Here is a 25,584-nt window from a genome sequence, read left to right as displayed (position 1 = left end):
GATCAGGAACTACTATTCTCATTTTTCAAGTAATTTAGCAACGCTTCAGTGTCTGTACTTGAACAAACTGAATCTTTAATTACAATAAAACATGTAATGCAATCAAGTTATCCTGAAATACCTTATATTATTCGAACACTGCAGCATTTCAAGTTCTCGGATAGAAAAATCAACATTTGTTTACTTCGCTGACTGCAACTGTAGTATCTTAATAATGGTGGTGGAAGACACGAATTATAAATTCTATGCAGACATTTTACCACGATTCTTGGGTCATGTAGAAAAAACAGTGTTGGTACAATTAAGTTATGTCAGCTTATGAGCATGGCATGCTGAGGATACTGTAAAAAAATAAAATTAAGTTGAACTGGTGAATCAGGTGAGAGACTAGCGTTGAAAAGGTGATGGGCTTTTGCTTCCAATGTTATTCTAGTTTTAAAAAAGTGATCTTCAGTAACACTTGTATAAAATGGTCCTGGATCGGCCTCTGGGTATCAGAAGTGTCTTTTTTCCATTGTAGTAAAACGTGCCTTTTCAGCAATCATTTGCTTCCTTTTCACCTGCCTCTTGCCATTCCAAGCCTAGCACAGGTTCCGATTTAAATACGATTCCATCTGTTCATTAGGAACTTATTTGGCAAAGTGGCGCGTCAGCTGTGTCAATCGAAGTGTACAGCAGTGTAGAAGATAACCCAAACCACCTAGAAGGAAGTACAATTATTAACTTGGCTATTAGTATTTCAATAATCAACCACGTAGCAAAAGTTAGTCTACTGTTCTCACTCAGGAGTGTCACACTAGCAGGTCTCACCCTGTGTGTCTCTGCACATCAATGACACCGCAGCAATCACAAAGATAACCAGTTTCAGTAACCCATGCGTCACCAATACTTCTCAAAGATGCAGGGACAAAAGATAGAAGCCACATGTTTATTTATGCACAGGAACATTTACACATCGTGGACAAAGCCATAGCTAATAGGCCTGGTTGTGTTACAGTGACCTACAGATGACATGCCAAGTCAGACTGCGGAAAGTAAGACAAACATTGGGAGGAAACTGACATTTGAAGATAAGTGACTTGTGTGGGAGTTAGGGAGAAAGATAAGTTACACGGAGGATACCTGGACTGTCAATTGACAGGGAACAAGGCACAGGAGGAACTGTGGAGAGGTAGTGGCTGTGTTAAAGACATAGGGAAATGTGATGAGTTGCATGGACAATCAAGTGCCGCTATTATGTGACTGCAATAGAAACTACAGAGAACCTGCCTGACAAAACATCCGCTATAGGGCATTCTGCTGCACCACTGCATCTAACCTGTATAGCAACCAAAATAATTTCTGTAACCACGGACCATTGTCTTTACCCCTCATTAGCACAGACCATTGTATGATCTGCGCAAAATGTTTCACCGATATCAGCCATACTGGTAGAGATACCTGCACCATTTGTACATAATTTTTAGCTTTCGCTGCATCAAACAATACGGATATTGATTCAGGAGGAAACGTTGCATACTTGTAATCTTAGTTCTCCATCATGTATTTATTATTTTAATTTAGTTCTCAGAGAACACTGTAGAGAACATTTTCACAATTTAAAATTATTTCAAGAAAAATAAGCCTATAGGAGGCAACCTGTTCTGTCTTTATGGTACAACAGCTCAAGTTAGAATGACAATTTCCAATATAAAATACATTCAGCTGGAAATTCCACTTAGAATTGTCGCCCAATAATGCAAAATCCCTAAGCAGAAAATGATGCATATAGGCATTATACATTTTTATAGCAAAATTAGGGCACTCTAGTCCAATCAAAAGACAGCAGCTACATAAGATTATTTTGAATGGAAAGTTTGAGTAAGAGTCCAATAGATTTACTGTTTCAAACTATGCCCCTTTTTTCAAGACAAGTGTAGCGTGATTATGAATTCAAAGAAGAGACCCATGATGGCAAACTAGGGTTATCCTTTGTGATATCAAAGATGAGCTCATGATAGTCAAACATTCCAAGACAGTAGCAAGTTCAGCTCAGCTCAAGTATAACGTTTTGGCAAACAAGTCAATGAGTGAAGGTTTGGTTATAGCATGAATCAATCTCCAAGTGACCAGTCTACACATGTCTAAAAACTATTGGTTTCTGCCCTAGATCTTCTGGAATGAGGTTTGGCTTAATCCAATGATACCATCAGCTTTTGAATATCTTTAGTCCTATAGATTACTGAACATCAATTTTCCCATCAAACATATAAAGCAATTTCTTGACTGCGGGGTTCAGATTTGAGAAAATAAAAACCAATTGATTGAAATAATATTAAATATGGTTCACATTCTGCTTAGACCCCATGCACCATTCTAGCTGCTGAAACAGCCACTGAGAATGCCATCTTCCATGAACGGGTAATGTTCTAACTACTGCATTCACATTTTTTTATATGGGATCAAAAGAGAAACAGGTGGGGAGGTCACATGAATTGGGAAAAGACTAGGTTTAAGTCCCATTGGAGGTAGTGGTCAATAATGGGAAAGTTACAACTTTAAAGACCCTTCGCAAAATCATTCATCAGTCGGACAATTAAAACAAGACGTCCAAGAAGAAATGCAATAAGGCTGGATGGCAGCCAAATCTATTTTTAAAAGAGGAAAACAGTCAGGTTTAGATACATATAGAGATAAAGCAGTGTTGTCAATTCAGGAAATTGAAATCAATTGGTTTATCCAGACATCAAATACAAATATTACTCTGCTCGAAGGTGCGCTTGTGTAATGATGTTCAGATTGCTTGTAGATGTCCAAGAAGTCGGGCAGAAGACGTAGATTAACATACTAGAAGCATTCATTAGATGATGGCTAAGCCAGCAATAGAGGACCGTAGTTTAGGACCTAGCTTGACATTCTCAGTATGAGTTTCGCCAAGTAGGCTAGCTTCCTGCATGGCTTTTGCAACATGAGAAAGTCTGGAAACCACCACATCTGCATTGAGAGTCTGGACCAGAGAGGATCATCCTTGACATGTGCTAGTTCAGCATAATCGGCACTTTCAGGGAAGAGTTATTATAGAAAAATCTATGAAATTAAAGACCAGTCTATAAAAAGGATATTAAAGTGGAAACCAACCTCTGAAACTAGAGTCTGCTCTCAGCAACTTGCTATTTGAGGTGGTAAAAAGAGTAGAGTTAAACGGATTGTAAACCTGCGACTACTGAAAGAACTGTTGTTGATCAACCAGTCGTCCAAGTACATATTATCTATAGGTTTTAGACAGCGGCCAGACAACTGCTTTTCACTATGAGAAATCAAGATAAGGCAGACTCCTATTTAAATGGCAGAAGTCTGCACTAGTAGTGCTGGTTGTAGACCTACCAACAATGAAACTTCCTATGCTTTCTGATTATTGAAATATTAAAAGTATGCACCCTGTAGTTTTAGGGCAAACATTTAATCCCTCAGTAGTAGTTGGTGGTAGACTTGGCGGAATGCAGGCATCATGAATTCTCATTCTTTTGCATTGTATCGTACAACATGCGAGGGCAAGAAAGGTTGTTTCAAATGGAGCTCAGGCTTAGAATGGTGCATGGAAACTGAACGCTTTATTTATTCGAAGAGAAAGTGTGGCCAAATAAGTTTCAGAAAATATGGGACCTGTGGAGAGATCACTGAGGCCTGCCTTAGGCCTAGCTGTATGATGCAGCTCATATGGTCTGCATTTCACTCGACTTGACTGCTGGGGCGGGAGACGATGGGACTCATGTCATACTGGGTATACGATTAGGTCGCATCAGCTAGGATGTATGAACACATGTGTTAGTCAGCCTGCACACCGTGCAAGCACTACACCAATCATCCTAGTCTTCTGATTTCAGGGATAAACAGGAGGCTAAAATAGATGCTCTCCACTCCTATATACACATGTGGATACTGTGATTCGAGTTCATAAAGGATGGTGCACCTTTGCTGTGACAACTTTGTCAAATATCTTTCTTGGCAATACCCAAACCCAGAATTACGAATGCTTGAATATCCACACTCTTGCTTCATGGATCTATACTCTTGAGGTATAAAAAGGATGGCAAACTCCTGTTTGGGGACTTATCTTTCCCTTTGTTCCTCTGGTTTCTTGGAACTCTCTCCGCCACCTTTTTGCGAGACTAAATTATATAGCTCTTGCAAGGTAGTAATTTAAATAATGATAACATTACCCATTTTAAGTACACAGTCTACGCGAGTTCATGAAGTGACCCTGGCCATCAAAAAAATGCAGCTCTGAGAAGGCTCCTCGGACTAGGACGATTTGGAGGAGGAAGGGAGAGGGTTTGTGGCCTGACCTGACCTCAGGTCGCCTGACACCTGGGGTTAAGGCAAGCCGCACCCACGGCTGCGCAAACGTTGCTGAACTTGGGCAGTCCTGTCCAGGATACACCTGGGGAGGCTAAAAGCCACTTCCGTAGCCATGAAAGGGACAATAGGCAGGCGTAAGACAAGATGACAAAGAGGCCCAAGAACTTGGCCGTAGCCCGTGAGTCCTTAAAACACTCTACCGCTGCGTCCAGCCTATCAACGAAGAGATGAGAGCCATTAAAGGGTAGGTCCAAAAGGTTGGTTTGGACATCCCCAGAGAAGCCAGAAGTTCACTGCAAGGTGTGGCGCCTCACAGCCACTGTTGTGGAAATTGCTCTGCCCAGCAAGTCTGTTCTGTCAAGGCCACAGCATATGGTTTACTTCACTGCATCTCGGGACTCCTCCAGGGCCTGTGGCAGCACATGCGCAACCGTCTCCCATACCAAATGGGAGTAACGGCCCAAGAGGCATGCAGTGTTTACTGAATGCAATACTAGGCTGTGGAAGAAAATATTTTCTTGCCAAAGCTATCCAGCCTTTTACATTCCTTATCCGGGGGTGCGAAAGGGAACACGCCACGGGAAGTAGAGGCTTGAACCACCTTGGGGTTCAGGTGATATGTGAGGTAAGCTGGGTCGCCTGGTGCAGGGCAATGGCGGTGGGCGATAATTCTATTCACAGACGCCCCTGTGCTAGGCTTGGACCAGGTGCCCTAGAGAACATCAGTTAAGGCCTCATTAAATGGCAGGAATGGTTCTGAGGACCTCTCAAGACATTGGTCTTGACCACCATAGTAGGAAGCTGCAGGTCCAAGACCTCCGCAGCCCTATGTACCACAATAACAAAAGAAGCTTCCTCACCTGTAGCAAGGTTAGGGGGAGAAAGCATGCCAGCCTCTAGAGAGGTATCAAAGCCACTAGCATCACCAATTTCCTCATACCAGTCCATTTCTTCAGAATAAGGCAGGATTTCTAAGGAAGCTTGCATCCCCTCACAATCTTCCTCAAATCCTAGCCCCTCCAAATAAGGCTGAAGATGCAACAGAGTCTGCATGCACTTCTGGCACCAGCCTCAGTGGATGCCCAGTTGGCTCCGGGTCATTGGGGAAAAGAATGAGGCCGACCTGGTCAGTGGATGCTGGTCTCATTGGAAGACTGGGCATTGGACACGGCGCCAGGAAGGTTGTGTAGGAGAAATGACTGGTTTCGGTCCGGATCCGGGAATAGGTCCATGAGAAGCTACAGACACCGGAGTGGACAGCACGGAACCCGATGTAGCTCTTTATGTTATGTTATGTTATTATAAGTTTGTAGAGCGCTATATCACCCAGAGGTATCGAAGCGCTATCAGCGAACACACAAGATCAGTAGGCACCAGACTGCTGAATCACAGAGGCCCCCAAGCCTCCCAGAATAGCACAGCCTTCAGCTTCTTCCTAAACACTAGCAGGTTAGTTTCCTTCCTAAGTTCTGCTGGGAGGTGATTCCATGCCAAGGGGGCAGTACTAGAAAATGCTCTGCCACCCTTGGATGGGAGATTAACCCCTTCTATGCTGATGACGGCCCCCGTCCGTCATGCACCGCGGTGGGCGTGTGCTGATGACGGCTGGGGGCCGCCATGAACCCGCGCAATCATTAAAAGTGCCGCACAGGTGCTGAATCGCGGCCGCACCCAAGGGGTTAAACCGAGTGAATATTGTTATTGTTATTGTTAGTTGTATTTGTATAGCGCAACATTCATCCTACAAGGATATCACGGTGCTGCAAAAAATAACAGTAAAAACCAAGGCAGTAACCTGGGAGCAAATTGATTATTCTGAAGTGGGGAATAGTGCAGTTTTTAGTTTCTTCTTGAAGGTGGGGTAGGAGTCCGTGAGTCTAAGGTTAATCGGTAGTTCATTCCAGCATTTCGCAGCAATATGTGAAAAAGCATTTCCGCCCATTCTGGAAAGCTTAATCCGAGTAGTGGCAGCTTTGGCAGAGGCTTGTGAACGTAAGTTCCGCGCTGGGGCATAGAACTTAATTCTATTTCGAAGAATGTAAGGGCCTGTATTGTGAAGCGTTTTATAGGCAATACATAGCATCTTGAACGTGGCTCTTTGTCTCATGGGCAGCCAGTGTAAAGCTCTCAGACAACTTGTGGCAGAATAGTACTTTTTTTTATTGCAGACAGCTTTTGCTGCGGCATTCTGGACCAGTTGTAATTTCCTAAATAAGTAGTCCGACATTCCTACAAATAGTGAGTTGCCATAGTCCAGCCTGCTAGCTAGTAACGACTGGACTAGGATCTGTCTACATTCAAGTGGGATCCAGGGGAAGACCCTTTTCAATCTTTTTAATATGGCAAATCCTTTTCCACATATTGAAGAGACATGGCTTTTCATTGATAGAGTGGTGTCCATCTGAATTCCTAAATTTCTAGCAGACGATGTGGGGATTGGTGGAGAACCTAAAGAAGTTGGCCACCAGGTGTTATCCCAGAGCTGTTTGGCCCCGCCAAAGAGTAGAATTTCTGATTTGTCAGCGTTCAGTTTTAAATAATGGCCATGCATCCAGTTGGATAGCTCTGACAAGCAGTTATGTAGTCTACTTTTGGCGACTACAACTTTATCACGTTAAATGCCTCAGCAGACCGAAGGGTCCTACTTGTAATGTACTTAATGAGCCGTTTCTTGATGTATTTGGGGGCTGAGCCATAGATTGCCTTATGTGCGATGCAGAGGCTTTTAAATTTTATTCTTTGAGCGATTGGCAGCCAGTGTAGGTTGCATAGTGGAGGCGTGGCTCGGGTTTGCCTAGGTTTGGTAAAAATTAGCCTGGCCCCATCGTTCATTACAACCTGAAGCCTGGCCAAAAGGTTTTTTGAGAGGCCATAGTATAAGGAGTTGCCATAGTCCAGCCGTGCCAGAATCAAAGCGGAGACCGCCAGCCTAAGCGTGGAAAAAGACAGCAGAGGGGAAAGTTTCCGCAACTGGCGTAACAAGCTAACAGGTGCCCACTACTGATACCTGCTGTGTCAAGGATAGCAGGGCATCAATTTTAATGCCTAGGCTTTTTACTGCCAATGCTGGTTCTGGAAGTGGCCCTAATTCGGCCGGCCACAACTGATCACTCCACGGATTAGCAGTTGTCGTAATTGCCAGAACTTCCGTTTTGTCCGGGTTTATTTTTAGAGAGTTATCCGACATCCAGCTGATTGTAAACTTGAGGATGTTTTGCATTCTCAAGTGAGCCTTAGCCGAGTCGTCAATCTGGATCAGGATTTGTGTATCGTCGGCGTAATTATAAACTCTACAATCCATCCTGTTCAATGCTGCAATCAGAGGCTGAAGATATATATTAAAAAGCAAGGGTGACAGAGCCGAGCCTTGGGGCACACCGCAAGTCAGCTTAGCTGGTTTTGACACAAGGTCTGTGAGTTGGACTCACTGCGAGCGATCTTCAAGGAAGGACGTCAACCAGGCTAGGACTGTGCCCTGAATCCCCTGGTCCTTTATCCGCGATAGAAGTTGGCAGTGATTAACGGTATCAAATGCCGCGGATAAGTCCAGGAGGACCAGGGCACAGGGTTTTTTTTTTTTTATCAGCCTTGAGTCTCAGGTCATCCAGCACGGACAGCATTACCAATTCTGTGCTGTGGTGAGCTCTGAATCCCGCCTGATTGGGCTCAAGGAGGTGGTTGCCTTCAAGGAAGTGAGTGAGAGAATGCAGCACATGCTGCTCGAGAATTTTGGCGAGAAAAGGAAGCTGAGAAATTGGCCTAAAATTCTTTATGTTTTTTGGGTCGGCACCAGGTTTCTTTAGTAGAGGAATCACCCTTGCATCTTTGAAATTAGAGGGCACTTGTCCCGTCTCCAAGGAATGATTCAGCAGGACAAGTACTTTGTCTTCCAACCCGGGCCATCCCAGCTTAAAAATCAGAGGCGGGCAGGGGTCTGCTGGCGAACCAGATTTCAACCGGTTCAATATAATTGCTAAAGATTCCTTGGTGAGGGCTGACAGCTCCAATAGGTTATTCGTAGTTGGCCTGACGGGGATTGGGAGGGATTCAGTAGAGCAGGGAAGATTTGGGGTCTGACTGATTTCCGTTACCAAATCCATAATTTTATTCATAAAGAAGTCTTGAAAGTCTTGACAGTCCTTTAAATTAAAGGTGGGATTTGGCCCTTTGGCTGTCCGTAGATCATTTAAGACTTTAAAAACTTCTTTCTGGGGGTTGGCCGCCTCTTGGATGGCTGTTTCATAGAATTCGGCCTTCCTCAAATGAATAGCTTTCTTATAAGACGCAAGCTGCAGAGTGTAAGCCTCCCAGGCACTGGGCGAACGGGACTTACACCAAGCTCTTTCGCGTTGGCGGAGGACTTGTTTTAATTCCCTAAGATCTTTTTTAAACCATACCATCCTGCAGCTTTGCCCTTGTCTCTCAGTCTAATTTTATGAGCAGGGGCAACTACCTTGATGGCATCCTTAAGTAAAGACGTCAAGGCAGCACTCTGTGTCCACATCGTCCACCGTCGACGAGGGGTATGCGGCTTGTGATAAAGTGGCTATTAAATCATCAGCTTTAACCTGCTTCCAACCACGCAGTAGTTTCCACTCTGGTTTAACTTCCCGCTATCCTAACAGGAGTGGAAAATGGCCTTCAATCAGATAGTAGTCAGACCAGGGACATGGGGAGATCACAGGAGGTGCTAAAAGTGGGTGAGAGGACCAAATCAGATCCAAGGTGTGGCCCTTCTGATGAGTTGGCTCCTCTACCATCTGTGTAAGTCCCAAAAAGGTTAAAACTTCAAGTTGTTTTGCCTGGCTGTCCTTTGGGGTAGTTTCCCAATGGAATTTAAAATCGCCCAGCAAGTCCTTCATAACGAGTGCGGAGGTCCTGGACCACCTTCCGGAAAGGTTCCATGAACTTGGCTGTTGTGCTCGGTGGGCGATAGACTAAAAGAAAAACCAGACAATCTGTGGGGGAACAGAATTTTACGCCCAAGACGTCTACACCTTCAATGCACTCTGAGCACAGAGTTTCCGTCTTCAGAGTGTTTTTAAACAGGAAGGCGACACCACCCCCCTCATATTATCTGGGCGGTTGGCATGCATGGCGGAAAAATTAGGCGGCAAGGCTGCCACTAAGTCAGGTGTTGAGGACTCATTAAGCCAGGATTCGGTGACGCAGAGGATATCCAGAGTATTCTCATGCTGGAGAGAAAAAACCTCTAGACAGTGCCTCTGCAGGGATCGTGTGTTAAGCAGTGGAATAGCCGGTGGGGGGGCTCCGATTGTCAACTTGGAGCTATCATTAGGTCTCAGAAGTCCTTCCCGCTTAAGTTTCAGTATTACCCTATCTGGTAATGGGCAGGCCACCGAATCGCAACACATCAAGGTCTGTCTAGAATACACCAAGAGGGAGCCAGGGGTCCTGGCCCCTGGGCCCGACCTGGCGTGGACGGGCGCAGACGGGCTCTCCTTTGGCAAGCCTTCGGCGCGACCGCTGCACGCGTCCGCTGCGCGACGGTGCCGCCATTCCCTTGAAGTAGGAGTCACCAGGGAAGGCCCGCCTGCCCCGTCCCAGGAAGTGCGTCACCTGGGGGGAGCCCGACTATAGGTCAGTGAGCCCTCTACTCAAGCGGCACCAGCCGAGGTGGAACGGGGCTGTTGACCAGCATTGAACAGTGAGTACAGCAATACACAGTAAAAGTCACAATCATTTAAAAGTGTAGCACGCTCACATTAAAATATTAAAAGCTGCGACAATACAACAGCAAGTGTCCGCAAACCAAATAAAACTGCAGAATTGTGCAAAAATAGCAGAGCAGAGCGCTCGATAATTTAACAGCTAGCGCCTCACTGAGGAACCGCTTCCGCTGCGCGACGGTGCAGCCATTTCCTTGAAGTAGGAGTCACCAGGGAAGGCCCGCCTGCCACGTCCCCGGAAGTGCGTCACTTGCTGAGCCTTTGGGTCCCGAAGACGCATCAGAATGGTCAGGCCGCCAAAATATGGTGCACATGGTGTCAAAATTGCTTTAATTGGGGGGAGGGTCGCTCATGGTCCCGGAAAGGGGGCGGAGCCTACCCAGGCACGCACTCCGCAGAACAAGCCCTCCAACATAGAGACCTTGTTGCTTAGGATGAAGGATGGGGTGAATTCAAAGCATGCGTCTCTGTAAGGGTATACAGCGACGGGCTATGGGGCTACAGCAAAGTGGGGGTCGTCCAAAGAGCTGAGAATTGTTTTATGCGTAGATTATGGTCAATTCCTGCTTCACTAGTATGCCATGAGTAACTTGGATGTATTAACTGGAGGATTTGATCAGGCTTGCATCACTGCAATTGTGGATAAAATGTTGGGGAACCCCAGACGCTGGTCTGGTCATAACTTGAATTACCTATTGTCTGTCACTTGACACGGTAGACCAGATGCCCTGGCTCTACTATTTGAGGGAAACGTTCGAGATTATAGGCCTCTCAGAACTACACAAAAATCAGTCTTAAAACAAGCCTGAACATAAAACAACGCTATTTGGACCATTGTATGAACTTGCATCTAGATAAGGCCCAGGCCAAGTAATCGATAGTTAAATATTCAAGATGGTCAACAACAAGGTGCCCTACTTAGAATGGATTATAAACCCTACTCAGCGTTCTCATCTTACTTTTTTCTTAGGTTATACACTACTCACTCTAAATTTGCTTTCGGTTTGTCAAGGGTCTGGCAACATGACCTACCTTTAAATTGTAGTGCAAATGTTCCTACGCAAAGCACTACTCACTTTATACTGTTTTGCACCTTCTATTCAGCTCCGAGGCTTTTATTGGCCCCCATTCGGCAAAAACAAATCTTAGAGACTATAAGGATGAACTTGTGCTTTTGTAGTGTCTATGATCATCAGAAATTTGTTATGCAATGTTGAATTTTTAGGAGTGCCTTTATTAGGACACAATAGGAATCTTAACCTGCGATATATGCACTACAAACTGCACAAGAGCAAAAACTTCACTGAAGTCGAACAGAAGTTAGGCACATCGGTTGAAAGTCACCTTTGAACCACTGAGCTGCATATTTGTATCATTTTCTCGGTTGCTTTTATTCTTTGAGGCTGAATTAAAAGTGGCCCTTTTTGCCAAATGAGTTTTATAGTGTCAAGCTTTAAACATCTGACGTAATCTAATTTTTCCTTTTTTTAAAGTATAAAAAAACAGGGAAGGAGATTAGTAGAAATTGCTGCATCTTAAAGCCTTGAAAACTGGATTTTGCCACATGGACAAATGTCCGTAAGGATGCAAAGTCATGCTTACCTCGTGTTAAAATTAAACAAATATATAATATATATATATATATATATACACACACATCTTAAAAACAAACTGTGTTCCAGTTTCTTCTTCACAAATGCTCAAGAATATCAGATTGTTTCATGATGACGAACCCTTGCCTCTTCTGAATGTGTGTTACTGCGATCATCATTTGGGGAAGAGAATCTTTCACGAGAAGTACTAGGTGGTTTATAGTTCAGCTACCCAATACTGAGACGACAATGGTATCGAGAATACAAATGAGTGAGTCGAGAGGAAGGCAGACAAAAGTAAAAAATAAAACTGACAACGAGCCAAACATAGGGCGGGGCATTACTAGAGGATGAGATTAGAGCATTTTAGATATCCCATTTGTTCTTCACAGTGGCTGTAATCCCATAACAGCCCAGATATATACCACATGTCAGCGAGTAACATTTACCAGTGTTGCAAACAAAGGAAACAAAATAAATTACCAAGAAAAGTGCAAATGATGTCATAAAGCCTTCTTTTGTCAACTCCCACGTCCCTCCATACTCTTCCTCATCTATTTGCTGAAAACTACTGAAATAGAGGTACAGGACTCCAGCATTGATTACACAGAATCTAAAGAGAAATGAAGAGAGGTAATGGTTAGTGTTTGTGCATCCATTCAAATAAAAGAATGACACTGCGCTTACTGCATGCAGGAAGAAAACATACAAATACTGCTCGAGGGACAACACCTGGTACTAGCCTAACATCAGCGCCTCAACTTTCATTAACAAAGCAAGCTTATCATCTACAGTTCATTGCTTTGAATATTCAGCACAATAAATTTATCTCCAGTTGTCTTTCATTATAGAGGAAAACATCACAACTTTATTGTCTTTAGTTGACCACACTGACAAGATAATGGCTACACCACAGTTATTTGATTAGGAACTAACAGGAACACAGCACATTGACCTCTTGTACTGATTTTGCTTGAAGTTTTATGCATTACAGCCAACCAACAATCTGATCCTATAGTATAGGAAACAAACACACACAGATAATATATATGTGCCCCTCCAAAGGCTACTATTAAAAAGTTGTATTGGAACTGGGTCTCTGCGAAACTACATCTAGACTCATGCCATTGCAACGCAACTGTATCTTTTGTGAGAATCAAGGATGTGGTGGCATACGAACTCTATCTAGACATTATCTCCATTCCGTTTGACCGCACCCTGTATTTCAAGTTCCGTGTGGGGACTCTACCAGTAGGGGAGGTAGTCGCCCACTGGAAGCGGCCTCATCAACTTTCACCTTTTTGTGCTGCTTGTTCTACTCGTGTAGAGTCTGTAGCCCACATCTTCTTTGAATGCCCGGACTATTGTGCCCTAGGATTCATTGGCTAAAACCACTTTGCAGACTCTTGGGCACTCGTCAGTGTATAGTGGCAATGAGTATTTTAATGACTGACACATCCCCTGTGATTGTATGTGCTGTGTCAAAATTCTTGAAATCGGCTTGGTTGATTCGTAATAGAAGGCTTTCTTTCTCAATTTAATCCTTGTTTTAACTCTATCAATCAATTTTTTTCCCCCGTTTTTAGCAATTGTGTGTAAATAGATTGTATATGACACTTATTGTAAATTGTATTTTTGTACTGCTTTTATGGTATTTGTATACCGAAATAAAGCCTATCAATCAAATATATATATATATATATATATATATATATTTATATATATATATTCACTGAAAAAACCACAGGTTTAACACTTGTTATAGTTCGGAATTAACATTTAAAAAACCTTTGAAATTCACTGAAAAAACCATAGGTTTCACACCAGTTATAGTTAGCTGAACATTTTACTCAAACAAAACCATTGAAATTCCCACGTTATAGTTAGTCGGACTCACTATAACTCGCACACCCGCAATCCACTGCTGATGATGTCACATATTACATCATGCATGACTAATTCCTAACTATAACGAGTTTGATACCTACGGTCTTTAATTGAATTATTACGTTTTTTTAATAGCTAATTTTTATAGCTATTTATTTTTATAATTTTTTCTAATTATTCCAATATTCTTTATTTTTATAATATTAATGTTTGAATGTTTTTCCTGTATATTTTTTTTTAATATTGAAACTCCGGTGCGCTCCGGGTGCGCGCACCCGTACAGGTAGCGTGAGCGCAATTCCCGCGAGCAAAAAAATATATATTTACGTATTCAAAGTGAATAATAATGCAAGACATTCAGTGGCAAACTCATAAGAGGTATTTTTGATTTTTAAGAACCGTATCTTAACTTTAAACGCATTTCCGAAAATCGAGCAAAACGTCATTCATACGCACCGCATAAGCGTTCCCGTATGCGCCTCTGTAAGCGCCTACGTACGTGCTGCGTAAGCGCCCCCGTAAGTGCCCCAGAGCACGCAGCGTAAGCGCGCTTCAAGCCATGTGACCTTATAACAACACTTTTGATTGGTTCATAACAGTTTTTTTTTACACAACTATGGAAATTCTCCACCCATTTCCCTCACTACCTCTTTGCAATTGCTAAGAGAACACCTCTTGCCTCTTTCTCAAACTACTACCACTCATTTTTCAAGGATGCCAGCTTCCCAGGACCCCTCCACAGATTCTGATGTGGAATTCCTGCCTGAGGAGCCACCCCCCAAAAAAATTAAAGAGCATTTTATTTGGAAGTTTTTTACTTTCCCAGAGGGGGAAAAGAAATGTAATGCTGCAAAAGTAACATGTCGGATATGCGACAACTCTGTCACGTGGGGATCCCACCCGAAAATACAGCTTTGGAAATGCCACCTTGATCCGGCATGTGGAGAGGAGGCATCCTAACAACTTTGCCAGGGAGAGCACCATGGACCTGGCACACAATCCCCCTAGAGATGGCGCCACCACCTCCACTGGAGCATCTACATCATCTGGGAGAGGAACAACAACTTTAATCCCCAACAACCAGCCGGTGTTTGCAGATTTGAAAATCCACTGCAAACAGTGTGATCAACTGCTCTGCTACGGGGAGCAGAGCATTGAACTAATTGTCCGTAAGAAGGAGGACCACCACTGCTCTTCCCAGCCCTAAATTTTCACCTTTTATTTGCTCCTGTTGAGCAGTTTTGGATTCCCTGGTTTTGTTTTTCTCCTGAAAAAAATCCAAAAAAATATATAAAATCGTTCTTAAAAAGTAGGAAAAAAATGTAAAAGAAGAAGAAAAAAAAAGTTATTTTAAGAACTACCTCCAATTCTACAAAAAGAGCTATCTTCCTTATATATTGGGTCATTCTTTTTTTCAAAGATATTACTGAATAAATGAATGAATAAAATGACGGAATGAAGGGGAGAAAGTGACTGAGTGAATAAGTGACAGAAGGGGAGTGAGGGAAGGTGAGTTGTGAACGGGAGTGAGTTGAAGTGGAGTGAACGAAGGAGAGTGATAGGGAGTGAGGGAAGGGAATGAGTAAGGGTGAAAAAAGGAGATTGATATTGAGGGAAGGAGGGTGAGGGAGGATAAAGTAATGGGAGTGAGAGTAAGGCAAGGGGAGTGAGGGAGAAGGAAGGGGGAGGGAGTGAGGGTGAATTGATGACAGTGAGGGATGGAAGATGAGTGAGGGCGAGTGAAGGGAAGTGAGAGAGTGAGGGGACGGAGGGAGTAAGGGTAAGACGGAGTGAGGGAAGAGGGAGTGAGAAGGAGTGAGAGAAGGAGTGAGTGAAGTGGAGTAAGGTGAGTGAGGGAAGGGGAATTACTGAGGGAGCTAAGGAAGGAAAGAAGGGGAAGGGGAGTGAAGCAGAGGGACTTGGAAAAGGTGAGTGGGGGAGGGGAGGGGAGTTAAGGATGGGGAATGAGGATGAGTGAGGGAAGTGGAGTGAGGGAAGTGGAGTGAGGGAACGGGGTGAGGGAGGGTGAGAGAAGGACAGTGAGGTTGAGGAAAGAGGGGTGATAGAGGGTGGATAAAGGCGAGTGAGCATAAGACAAGGAGAGTGAGGGAGTGAGGAAGTGAGGAGATAGAGGGAGTGAAGGAAGGAGTAAGAATGTGAGTGAGGGAGCACAGAAAGGTAAGTGAGGGAGGGTTGGTGAGTTAAAGGGAGTGAGCGTGAGGGAAGGGGGAGTGACAAAGTGAGTGGATGGAGGGAGTGAGGGTAAGAGAGAGGGAGTGAGGGGAGTGAGGATGTGAGGACAGAGGGAGTGAAAGGAGTGAGTAAGTTTTTTTAATAGCTAATTTTTACAGCTATTAATTTTTATATTTCTAATTATTCCAATATTCTATATTTTTGAAATATTAATTTTTGAATGTTTTTTCCTGTATATTTTTTTTTATATTTAAACTCCGGTGCGCTCAGGGTGCACGCACCCGTACGCGCACCCGTACACGCGCCCTGAGCGCACCCCACGAAATTTTCACAAAAAAAATAGCTTTTTTGCCCTTCGGGGTCCTTCTAGGCCCCCCTGAGAAAACCTAGGAGGTCAGGGGGTCTCTACCCTGCCCCCTTTTAACGTTTTCCCCTTTTGTTTTTCCACTCTTGTGTCTCGGTTTTACCGAGACACAAGATGGCGGACTCTCCTGACCGTGTGAAATGTTCACAGACATCCGAGAGCCAATCAGCTATCCGCTCGCACACTTCCGTTACGCGCCGGGTGCGCATACCGGTACGCGCACCCAAAGCGCTCGAAGCGCGCCTATAGTTATATAAATTTTTTTGAAGCCAATTTTCATAAAAACCACTGGAGCGATTTTCACCAAATATGGAAAAGGCCCTACTGTGTACCAGTCCCTACCAGTTTGCCAAGTTTGGTGTAATTCCGTTAAGCGGTTCAGGCTGTAGCCGACTAAAATTGACCTATGGAAATTAACATCGGGAAAACACGTTTTGGGACCCCCCTTTTTTCTCGGCCCCCGCTTCACGAATCTTCCCCCCCCCCCACTTTCAGGGAAGGAGCGGAGCATAACGGGCCATCTTCTTTGAGAAATTCACAAAGATTCATCAACCGGCGCCAAAGTTATTCCCAATAGAATGTTGTGGATTTCCTATTGAAACTAGGTCCTAACTATAACTACCTACTGGCGACCGCCAGTAGGAGATATATATATATATATATATTCACTGAAAAAACCATAGGTTTCACACCAGTTATAGTTAGCTGGAAATTTTACTGACATAAAACCATTGAAATTCCCAAGTTATAGTTAGTTGGACTCACTATAACTTGCGCGCCTGCAATGCACTGCTGATGACGTCACATATTACATCACTCATGACATGGTCAGTGACATCACTCATGACATCACTTATGACACCATTCTTGTGACAGAGTGACAGACCTCCTTTCAGAGTAATGTAACCCTTGAAACACATATTCAAAAATAGAAACTAACATTTTCAAAAAAATGGAGATACCCATACCAGTTACAACAACCAATTCAGTAATTCTACCATCTATATACACATCCTCTCATTCAGCAACAGTTCTATATAGTCACTCATACATATACTCACTCATCATATGTAGTGATACACATATACATCCTGTTACACACCGACAGTCATCCAAAAGTTACTCACACATGCAAAAAAACTATTGAACATCCATTTATTTGCATATACAGCTATACACACACTAGCACATTACTTCTAAGGAAACTTACACATACTTACTCTCTTAAACAATCACTTATAGAAACACATACTTATTTAAACATGAACTCTTTCAATCTCTCATTCTCACATATACTCACTTATATACATCAATAGTCACATATACTAGATTAAAACATATGTAGTTACTCATAAAGACACTAGTGAGGCAGGCATTCACTCACTAACACACACATATACACACTCATCCACCCATACAGTCCTGCACATATGCTGTCTTCAAAACACATACAAACAGTGAGTCAGTCACCAACCCATGCAGCCACTTATACACAAAGTGAAACACTGATACATATATTTAAATATTTAAAAAATACTCGCTAATATATGTATTCACTAAGATACACTTTATAAGCCAGTTAACCAATCAATAATTTATTAAAAAAACATCTATTTACACACTTATTTAAACATTTATTCGTCCATCGACCTTTACAAATACATATATAAAACATATTTATTTTTCAGAAAGACACACATTCACTGGATGGTGTCATCAGTGATGTCACTGACCAGGTCATGAGTGATGTAATATGTGACATTATCAGCAGTGCATTGCAGGCGCGCAAGTTATAGTGAGTCCAACTAACTATAACGTGGGAATTTCAATGGTTTTATGTCAGTAAAATTTCCAGCTAACTATAACTGGTGTGAAACCTATGGGTTTTTCAGTGAATTTCAAAGGTTTTTTAATAGCAAATTTCTATAGCTATGAAATGTAATATTTTTTATAATGAATCCTATATTGTATATTTTTGTAATACTATTTTTTGTTATGTATATTGTTCATGGTTTTTTATTTTATTTTTTTTTTGCCCTGGAGCGCTCCCGGTGCGCGTACCGGTGAGCGCACCGGTAAGCACTGTCTTGCGGTGCGCCCCAGGGCGCGTACCGGTGAGCGTCCTGTTAGCGCTATTGCCGCGAACGAAAACATCGTGCAGTATCGCGTAGCCGCGTCCGCGTGATACGCACGGCGTAAACGCACCCGGAAGCACTTGAGCGCATACGACCATGCAACGTAAGCATCGGACGCGCTTACGTGACGCGCCCCTGGGCGCGCCCCGGGCGCGTAGCGTAAGCGCGTTGGGTTATGTGACCTAAAAATAACACTTTTTATTGGTTCAGGACAGTTTTTTTCTCCTAATGATGAAAGCCCTCACCTTTTTTCTCATTCTCACTTTGTACTTTGAGTGAAGAAGTCCTGTTGAAAGACCTCTCTGTACCTTTTTGGACTGAAAAATGGCTTCAGTAGCAGCAGCAGCAGGAGCATCTCAACCACCACCACCACCACCACCACCACCAAGAGGACCACCACAACACCACAGTGGTGGAGATGAAGAAGAGGAGGAGGAGGAGGAGGAGGAGGAGGAGGAGGGGGGGGGGGGGGGGGGGGGAGGACGTTCCTGCCAGAAGATAATACCCCATATAGGCCAAAGCAGCACATTATCTGGGAGGTTTTTTCCATCCCAAAGGACCTCAAAAAAGTGAATGCGCCAAGGGTTACTTGCCTAATCTGTGGCACTGAACTTTCAAGGGGGAACCCTAACAAGAAGTACTCTTTTGGCAATAACACCATGATTCGCCACATGCAACGCCGGTATCCTAACAACTATGCTGCAGCAGAGGTCCGAGAACTGGCCAGAAACCCTCCCCAATCTTCACCCAGCACCTCCAAAAGAAAGCAACCCACTCCATCGGGTCCAGAGACAAGGGAGATGGTCCCAAACATACAACCCCAGTTTGGGCAATACAAAATCACTTGTATATTTTGTGGTAAAACAATTACCTATGGTGAGCAAAGCATAAAGCTCATCACCCGTGCTGGTGACAACCACAATTGCCCCAAAAAACCTTAATTTTTTCATGATTTTTTTTTCTCCAGTTGAGCCGTTTACAATTCCCTGTTTTTTGTTTCTCCCCATAAAAATAACAAAAAAAATATAAAATTGTTCATCAAAGCCAAAAAAAGTACAAAATGTTCAAAAAAACAAAAAAATATAAAACAACAAAAAGAAAAAAACAGTTTTTAGAACTACCTCCAATTTATAAAAAAAGCTACATTGTTGCCAAGAACTGTGCTTTAGAGAAGAGTTACTTTTGTTGCTAAAGAACTATTTACTAAGAAGAAACTTTACCTGAACTATTATTTTTCCTTCCAATTGTGGTATATTTTTGTCGTTATTTGGTCTTGTGCTAAGCCTTATATAAACATCCTTATTTTTATAATACCTTCTGTGTTGTGTCCATTTGTGGTGTATTCACTTTATTACTGTACTTTGAGTGAAGAAGACCTGTTGAAAGACCTCTCTGTACCTTTTTGGACTGAAAAATGGCTTCAGTAGCAGCAGCAGGAGCATCTCAACCACCACCGCCACCACCACCACCACCACCAAGAGGACCACCACAACACCACAGTGGTGGAGATGGAGGAGGAGGAGGAGGAGGAGGAGGAGGAGGAGGAGGGGGGGGGGGGGGAGGAGGACGTTCCTGCCAGAAGATAATACCCCATATAGGCCAAAGCAGCACATTATCTGGGAGGTTTTTTCCATCCCAAAGGACCTCAAAAAAGTGAATGCGCCAAGGGTTACTTGCCTAATCTGTGGCACTGAACTTTCAAGGGGGAACCCTAACAAGAAGTACTCTTTTGGCAATAACACCATGATTCGCCACATGCAACGCCGGTATCCTAACAACTATGCTGCAGCAGAGGTCCGAGAACTGGCCAGAAACCCTCCCCAATCTTCACCCAGCACCTCCAAAAGAAAGCAACCCACTCCATCGGGTCCAGAGACAAGGGAGATGGTCCCAAACATGCAACCCCAGTTTGGGCAATACAAAATCACTTGTATATTTTGTGGTAAAACAATTACCTATGGTGAGCAAAGCATAAAGCTCATCAACCGTGCTGGTGACAACCACAATTGCCCCAAAAAAACCTTAATTTTTTCCTGATTTTTTTTTTCTCCAGTTGAGCCGTTGACAATTCCCTGTTTTTTGTTTCTCCCCATAAAAATAACAAAAAATATATAAAATTGTTCATCAAAGCCAAAAAAAGTACAAAATGTTCAAAAAAACAAAAAAAATATAAAACAAAAAGAAAAAAACAGTTTTTAGAACTACCTCCAATTTATAAAAAAAAAGCTACATTGTTGCCAAGAACTGTGCTTTAGAGAAGAAGAGTTACTTTTGTTGCTAAAGAACTATTTACTAAGAAGAAACTTTACCTGAACTATTATTTTTCCTTCCAATTGTGGTATATTTTTGTCGTTATTTGGTCTTGTGCTAAGCCTTATATAAACATCCTTATTTTTATAATACCTTCTGTGTTGTGTCCATTTGTGGTGTATTCACTTTATTACTGTATGTGGTCATAAATGCTTAACACACTGCCCCTGAGTTCAGCCTGTCTGCTCTGCCAAGCTACCAAGGGGGTTAGCAGGGGTTATCCGAGTGTGTGATCCCCTTGCCCTGACTAGAGGAGGTGGGTTCCTATTTGTCAGAAGTGTATACCTCTGCCAACTAGAGACCAGCTGATTCAAACACACACACACACATACCTTTTTTTTCACTGAAAAAGGTTACAGGGACGTTATAGATCGGCTCAGATTTCACTCGTACAAAACCATTGAAATTCAGCAGTTAGTTACCTGAGCCAACTATAACTTACGCCCGCAATGCACTGCTTATGACCTCATATTATATCACTCATGATATGGTCAATGACATAATACACAGAACTACTCTAACATCTTCACTCACACACCCACCCACAGACCCATATAAGTACTCACACAACCACTTACTCATCCATAGTCACACACACTCACCCATAAATCTACTCATACAACTAGGCACTCACCCATACAGCCATTCACACAGTCTCACTCTCCAATAGAGCCACTCACACAACAACACACAAACACCCACTCTGACACCCACTCACCCCTACAGATACGCACACACCCACTCACAGACTGATAAATACAGTCACACAGCCACTCACATAGTATTTGTTAGAAGTGCCACTTGTTATTAGTTCTCCCTAGCATACTAATTTAGCAGCTTAGTATATATGTTTAACAATCAAACTCTTAGTAAATACTTACAAGCACTGGATGATATTAACAGTGATGTCACTGACCATATCATGAGTGATGTAATATGGGAGGTCATAAGTAGTGCACTGTGGTTAGCTTAGGTAACTATAACTGCTGCTTGTCACTAGTTTTGTACGAGCAAAATCTAAGCCGAACTATAACGTCCCTGTAACCATTGTTTTTTTCAGAGAATTTCTAAGTTAAAAAACTAAAATTCTATTTCCTAACTGGAATGCCACTGTAACCTTTATGTTTTAAATTGTATTTTCCAACTGTACGCTATAACCTTTGAGAGTGGTTGTGCGAGTGCCTGGGAGTGAGTGAGTGAGTGAGTGAGTGAGTGAGTGGAGTGAGTGGAGTGAGTGTGTGTGTGTGTGTGTGTGTAGGTGTAGGTGTTTCTCTGAGTGGGTGTAGGAGTGCCTGTCCGGGACTGTGAGTGCCTCTGTGGGTCGCCGAGTGGAGCTATATTTAGGTCTGCGAGTGGGTGCGTGAGTGGTGCAATGGATTTGGGGCATTTGGATACTTAGGATGTTTAAAATGGAGAACCATGAACTCTGCTCTCACCAGGAGATGACCAGTAAGAAACCACTCCTCAAATTCAATACAGAACAGATTGTGCTCCAATAAACAATTCATTCACCGCCATTAAGGATTTTATACGTTTTTCAATCTCTTCGCATATCAGCAGCCATTGCTTGCTGCTCCGAATCCTGCGCGCTCCCATACACGTCGTGCCCGGCTGGGCACACAGAGCATGATCGTATCCTCCCAGACAACGATCTACATACCCTAATTCAAGGTAACCCACCTCTGCCTTCGCAATCTGTCACGCCATGGTCCTCGATTTATTTAAGTAACCGCTCGTCACCATCTTCATTCCTTTATTCCCAGGTGATCTAATACCTCATTTACGTGCCTTATTCTCTGGGCTTGTAACACCACGAGCCTACTACATTAGGTGAGCCTTAACTTTTATTGAGTGCGCCGGCAACACCATCACTGCGCCGACCACAACTCACCACTCATTTCATCCGCAATTGATGCCACCCTTTCCCTCCATCTACTACATCATCACAATCCTTGTAATTCCCACACTAGCGCAGTCATCGTCACACGCTCACTGTAACCTTGACGCACCCCACCCCACTTGCCAATTGTTCCTAAAGCAAAATTTGCAGCGCCGAGACACCAAACCTTCCTAAGCACGGCGCGCAGAGTCAATAGTGCACGGAATATGGTTGACCATTTTTTTTATTAAACGTATGATACACGTTAGTATGACTCACTGCGCCGCTCATCCGTGACCTTCCTCACTTAATCGTGCCACAGCCCTTCTTATGAACCTTTCAATGAATGTCACCTCAGTTCTTAAGGTGTTTACCACGCTTGGCTAGTGATGCATTCGTAACCATTCGCTACTGCATGTGTCACCCTTTCACAAATTGCCTAGATCACTTTCTAGCCACAGACCATACATATGGGCCTCACAACTTGTAATGATGACATGCAACCTCCAAATGGGGTACCTTATGATGTTTTCTTTTCCCTCCTTTTTCCGGTTTTAATCCCACAGGCGTCCAAATCTAATCAGGCAATTGTTTATTGTTTAGTCCGGAGGATGATCCCATTGCATTAGGAGCTAGGGATCACAACGTCGACTTTTCAAACAGTACCACAATTTATCCACTGTATAAATTGTATTGTGATAGCTGCTGGCTTGAGCTTACTTAAGATTGTATTGTAAGTCACCACTTGCTCCAAACGTTTTTGCCTGCTACTTTGTTTTCTTCTCATTTATCCTCTTGCAAGCTCGGTACAGGATTGTGCCCGCGTTTCACCTTGTTGCTTTCACTTTGTTTAAAACCTTTTGCATCTGCTCTAAATAAATGTTCCTGTATCCGGCTGGACATTGGAAGACTATCCATAGTTCTTATTGAAGTTTATGTCGAAATGTTTTCATTATCTATCTTTAAGCTAAGGACCTTTTTTCTTTAAATAAGTAATCACCCGAGGTCCAAAGCTACCTGATCGGGTCCCCTTGTTAACTATACTGTGCCAATAAACAATGCATTCACCGCCATTAAGGATTTTATACCGTTTTTCAATGTGGAATTTGAGAGGGAACACACCTGCTTTGCCTTAGCCAAGCCCAAGTATTTAGGATAGTTTGTGTTTTACTAAAGTGGAGCCTCAACTGGGGCACCTGCTATGTTTAGATTTGTTTGTGCTGTGAAATTAGCACCAGGGCCAGTATGGAACCTCGTTTAATCTAAGAAGAGTCCCCAGTTTTGCTAAAAAATGTCAACCTAACTGGAATACTTTCTACTGGCTAATTTGCAAGTGCTACCTCTTTGGGTAAATGTACAGCACATATTCTAAGGTATGGTCTCCAGTGACCTTCTGTGCAGGGAATTTTGACAATGTGACTGTTCCTTGCATGGTCTTCATCCACAAATATGTGACAACATGAATCCTCTTATACACTCACTCACACAACCAATCACACACCATACAGCCAGTCTGACACCAACTCACACATGGATATACACAGTTACACAGCCACTCACATAACATATGATAGAAGTAGTAATACTCATTAGTAGTACACCTAGTATATTAATTTACCGTTTGTAGTTGCTTAGTATATATGTTTAACAATCACAACTCTTTGAAAATACTTGCACTCACTGGATCAGGGATATCATCAGCTACGTCAGTGACCTTGTCACGGGTGATAATGTGAGGTCATGAGCAGTGCATTGTGAGGCCATAAGTCATATTTAGCCCAGGTAACTATGGCTGCTGAATTTCACTGGTTTTGTAAGAGTGAAATTTGAGCCCAAATATAACGTCCCTGTAACCTTTGTTCTTTTCAGTGAATGTGAATGTATGTGTCAGTCTGAGGGAGTCATCCTTTTAAGGGATTAAAAAGTACTGGGAAGCGCGGCACTGATGTGCAGGTACTGGTGCCATTACACCCTTTTAAAAGAGCGCCCGACCCTTTTTCTTCAAAAGGTGAAGGTGGCCTCAATTCATTACGTAACAGCGAAATGGTGGGGAGGGGTGTGAAATTTGAGTCTGCAATATTTCTGCTCACGAGAGAGTACCAATCGGTTTCAGCTATTGCTTTCCCACCAACATCGAAGTTCCTCTGCCTTCTCTGGACCGTTGTTAGATAATCAAATAGAGCAATGAAAGGGGAAGGGTGGGGACTTCAGCATGTCCTAAAGCTCGGGTAAATTGTGTGCAGCATGCCTATTTAGTTTTGAGCAAAGTCTTGACTATAAAGTTGTTCTTATGTTCCTGCGTATGTAGTTTTACCTGGCAATGCTGTGCTGCCCTCTGAATTAATGCACAGTACGCAGGAATGGCGTCTGATTGGACAGGGCACTGCTCCCCCTCCCCTGTACTGTACTGAATCAGTGGAGAGGAGCGGAGTAGGTAAAGGAGGGTGTAGGACCAGTATTGACATTGTAGACGCTTTTGGGGTTTAGGGAGTAGGAGCTGGAAGCCCTAGCTTCACTTCAAAAGAGAGGAGTCTCTTCCCTGGGAACGCATCAGAGCCCTGACGCTAGTATTTAACGAGAATTGTGCCCTTGCCTTGGTGGATTAAGGGATGTCCTTTTTTTTTAAATCCAGAACATCGGTCAGCTTTTCAAAGATTGAACACTCCAAGTTGTCCTATCTCAGTATCGAGGGTCATTTTGACATCGACCTCGGTACTGGCTGTCGAGCGGTCCCACGCATCTTCAGCTACAAAAAAAGATGTTTTTCAGCAGTTTGATGCCTGCACTGGGGTGATTTTTATGCAATGTGGCTTTTCGGTGCCAAGGGGGACAATGCAGTGTGCTGAACTCTGAAGCCCCTTTGTGGAGCCTTCAGGGGCACTAACTCAAGTCTATGAAGCCCAAGAGGATCACAGCTGGAGGTGCTGAACCCAAAAACGGACTCAGCTCTGGGTCCAATACTCGAATCCCACTGGAATGGTACTCTGCCTCAGCTGCTGGGCATTTGGGGGCTTGAGACTGACCTATAGGCGCAACTTGAGTATGCAGCGTTAATTTTGTCTTGGGCCCTACTGTGGAATTTAGCTGCAACCCTGCTCAAAGAATTCGATCTCCTCTTTAACGTTGGATTTGCCGGAAAAGCGTGCCTCTGGATCGTTCCGTGCTTGGTGTGGTGGTATGCTGGAGGGGCCTCCTT

General features: G+C 43.4%; 1 protein-coding gene across 1 annotated transcript in view; it reads right to left on the bottom strand.

Moving 5' to 3' along the window:
• Nucleotides 1-53: 53 nt before the first annotated feature.
• RAB5IF (RAB5 interacting factor) overlaps nucleotides 54-25,584 on the bottom strand; it is a 52,966-nt gene continuing 27,435 nt past the window's right edge. Inside the window, exons 3-4 of the mRNA XM_086932276.1 lie at nucleotides 12,104-12,233; nucleotides 54-700 (exon numbers count right to left, since the gene is read on the bottom strand). Of these exons, the coding sequence (XP_086788402.1) occupies nucleotides 659-700; nucleotides 12,104-12,233 (172 nt within the window). The 3' untranslated portion in view covers nucleotides 54-658. The remainder of the gene's footprint in view (nucleotides 701-12,103; nucleotides 12,234-25,584) is intronic.

Source organism: Lissotriton vulgaris, chromosome 7 (assembly GCF_964263255.1).
Source record: "Lissotriton vulgaris chromosome 7, aLisVul1.2, whole genome shotgun sequence".
Taxonomy (NCBI): Eukaryota; Metazoa; Chordata; class Amphibia; order Caudata; family Salamandridae; genus Lissotriton; species Lissotriton vulgaris.
This window is presented reverse-complemented; position numbering and strand designations above follow the sequence as displayed.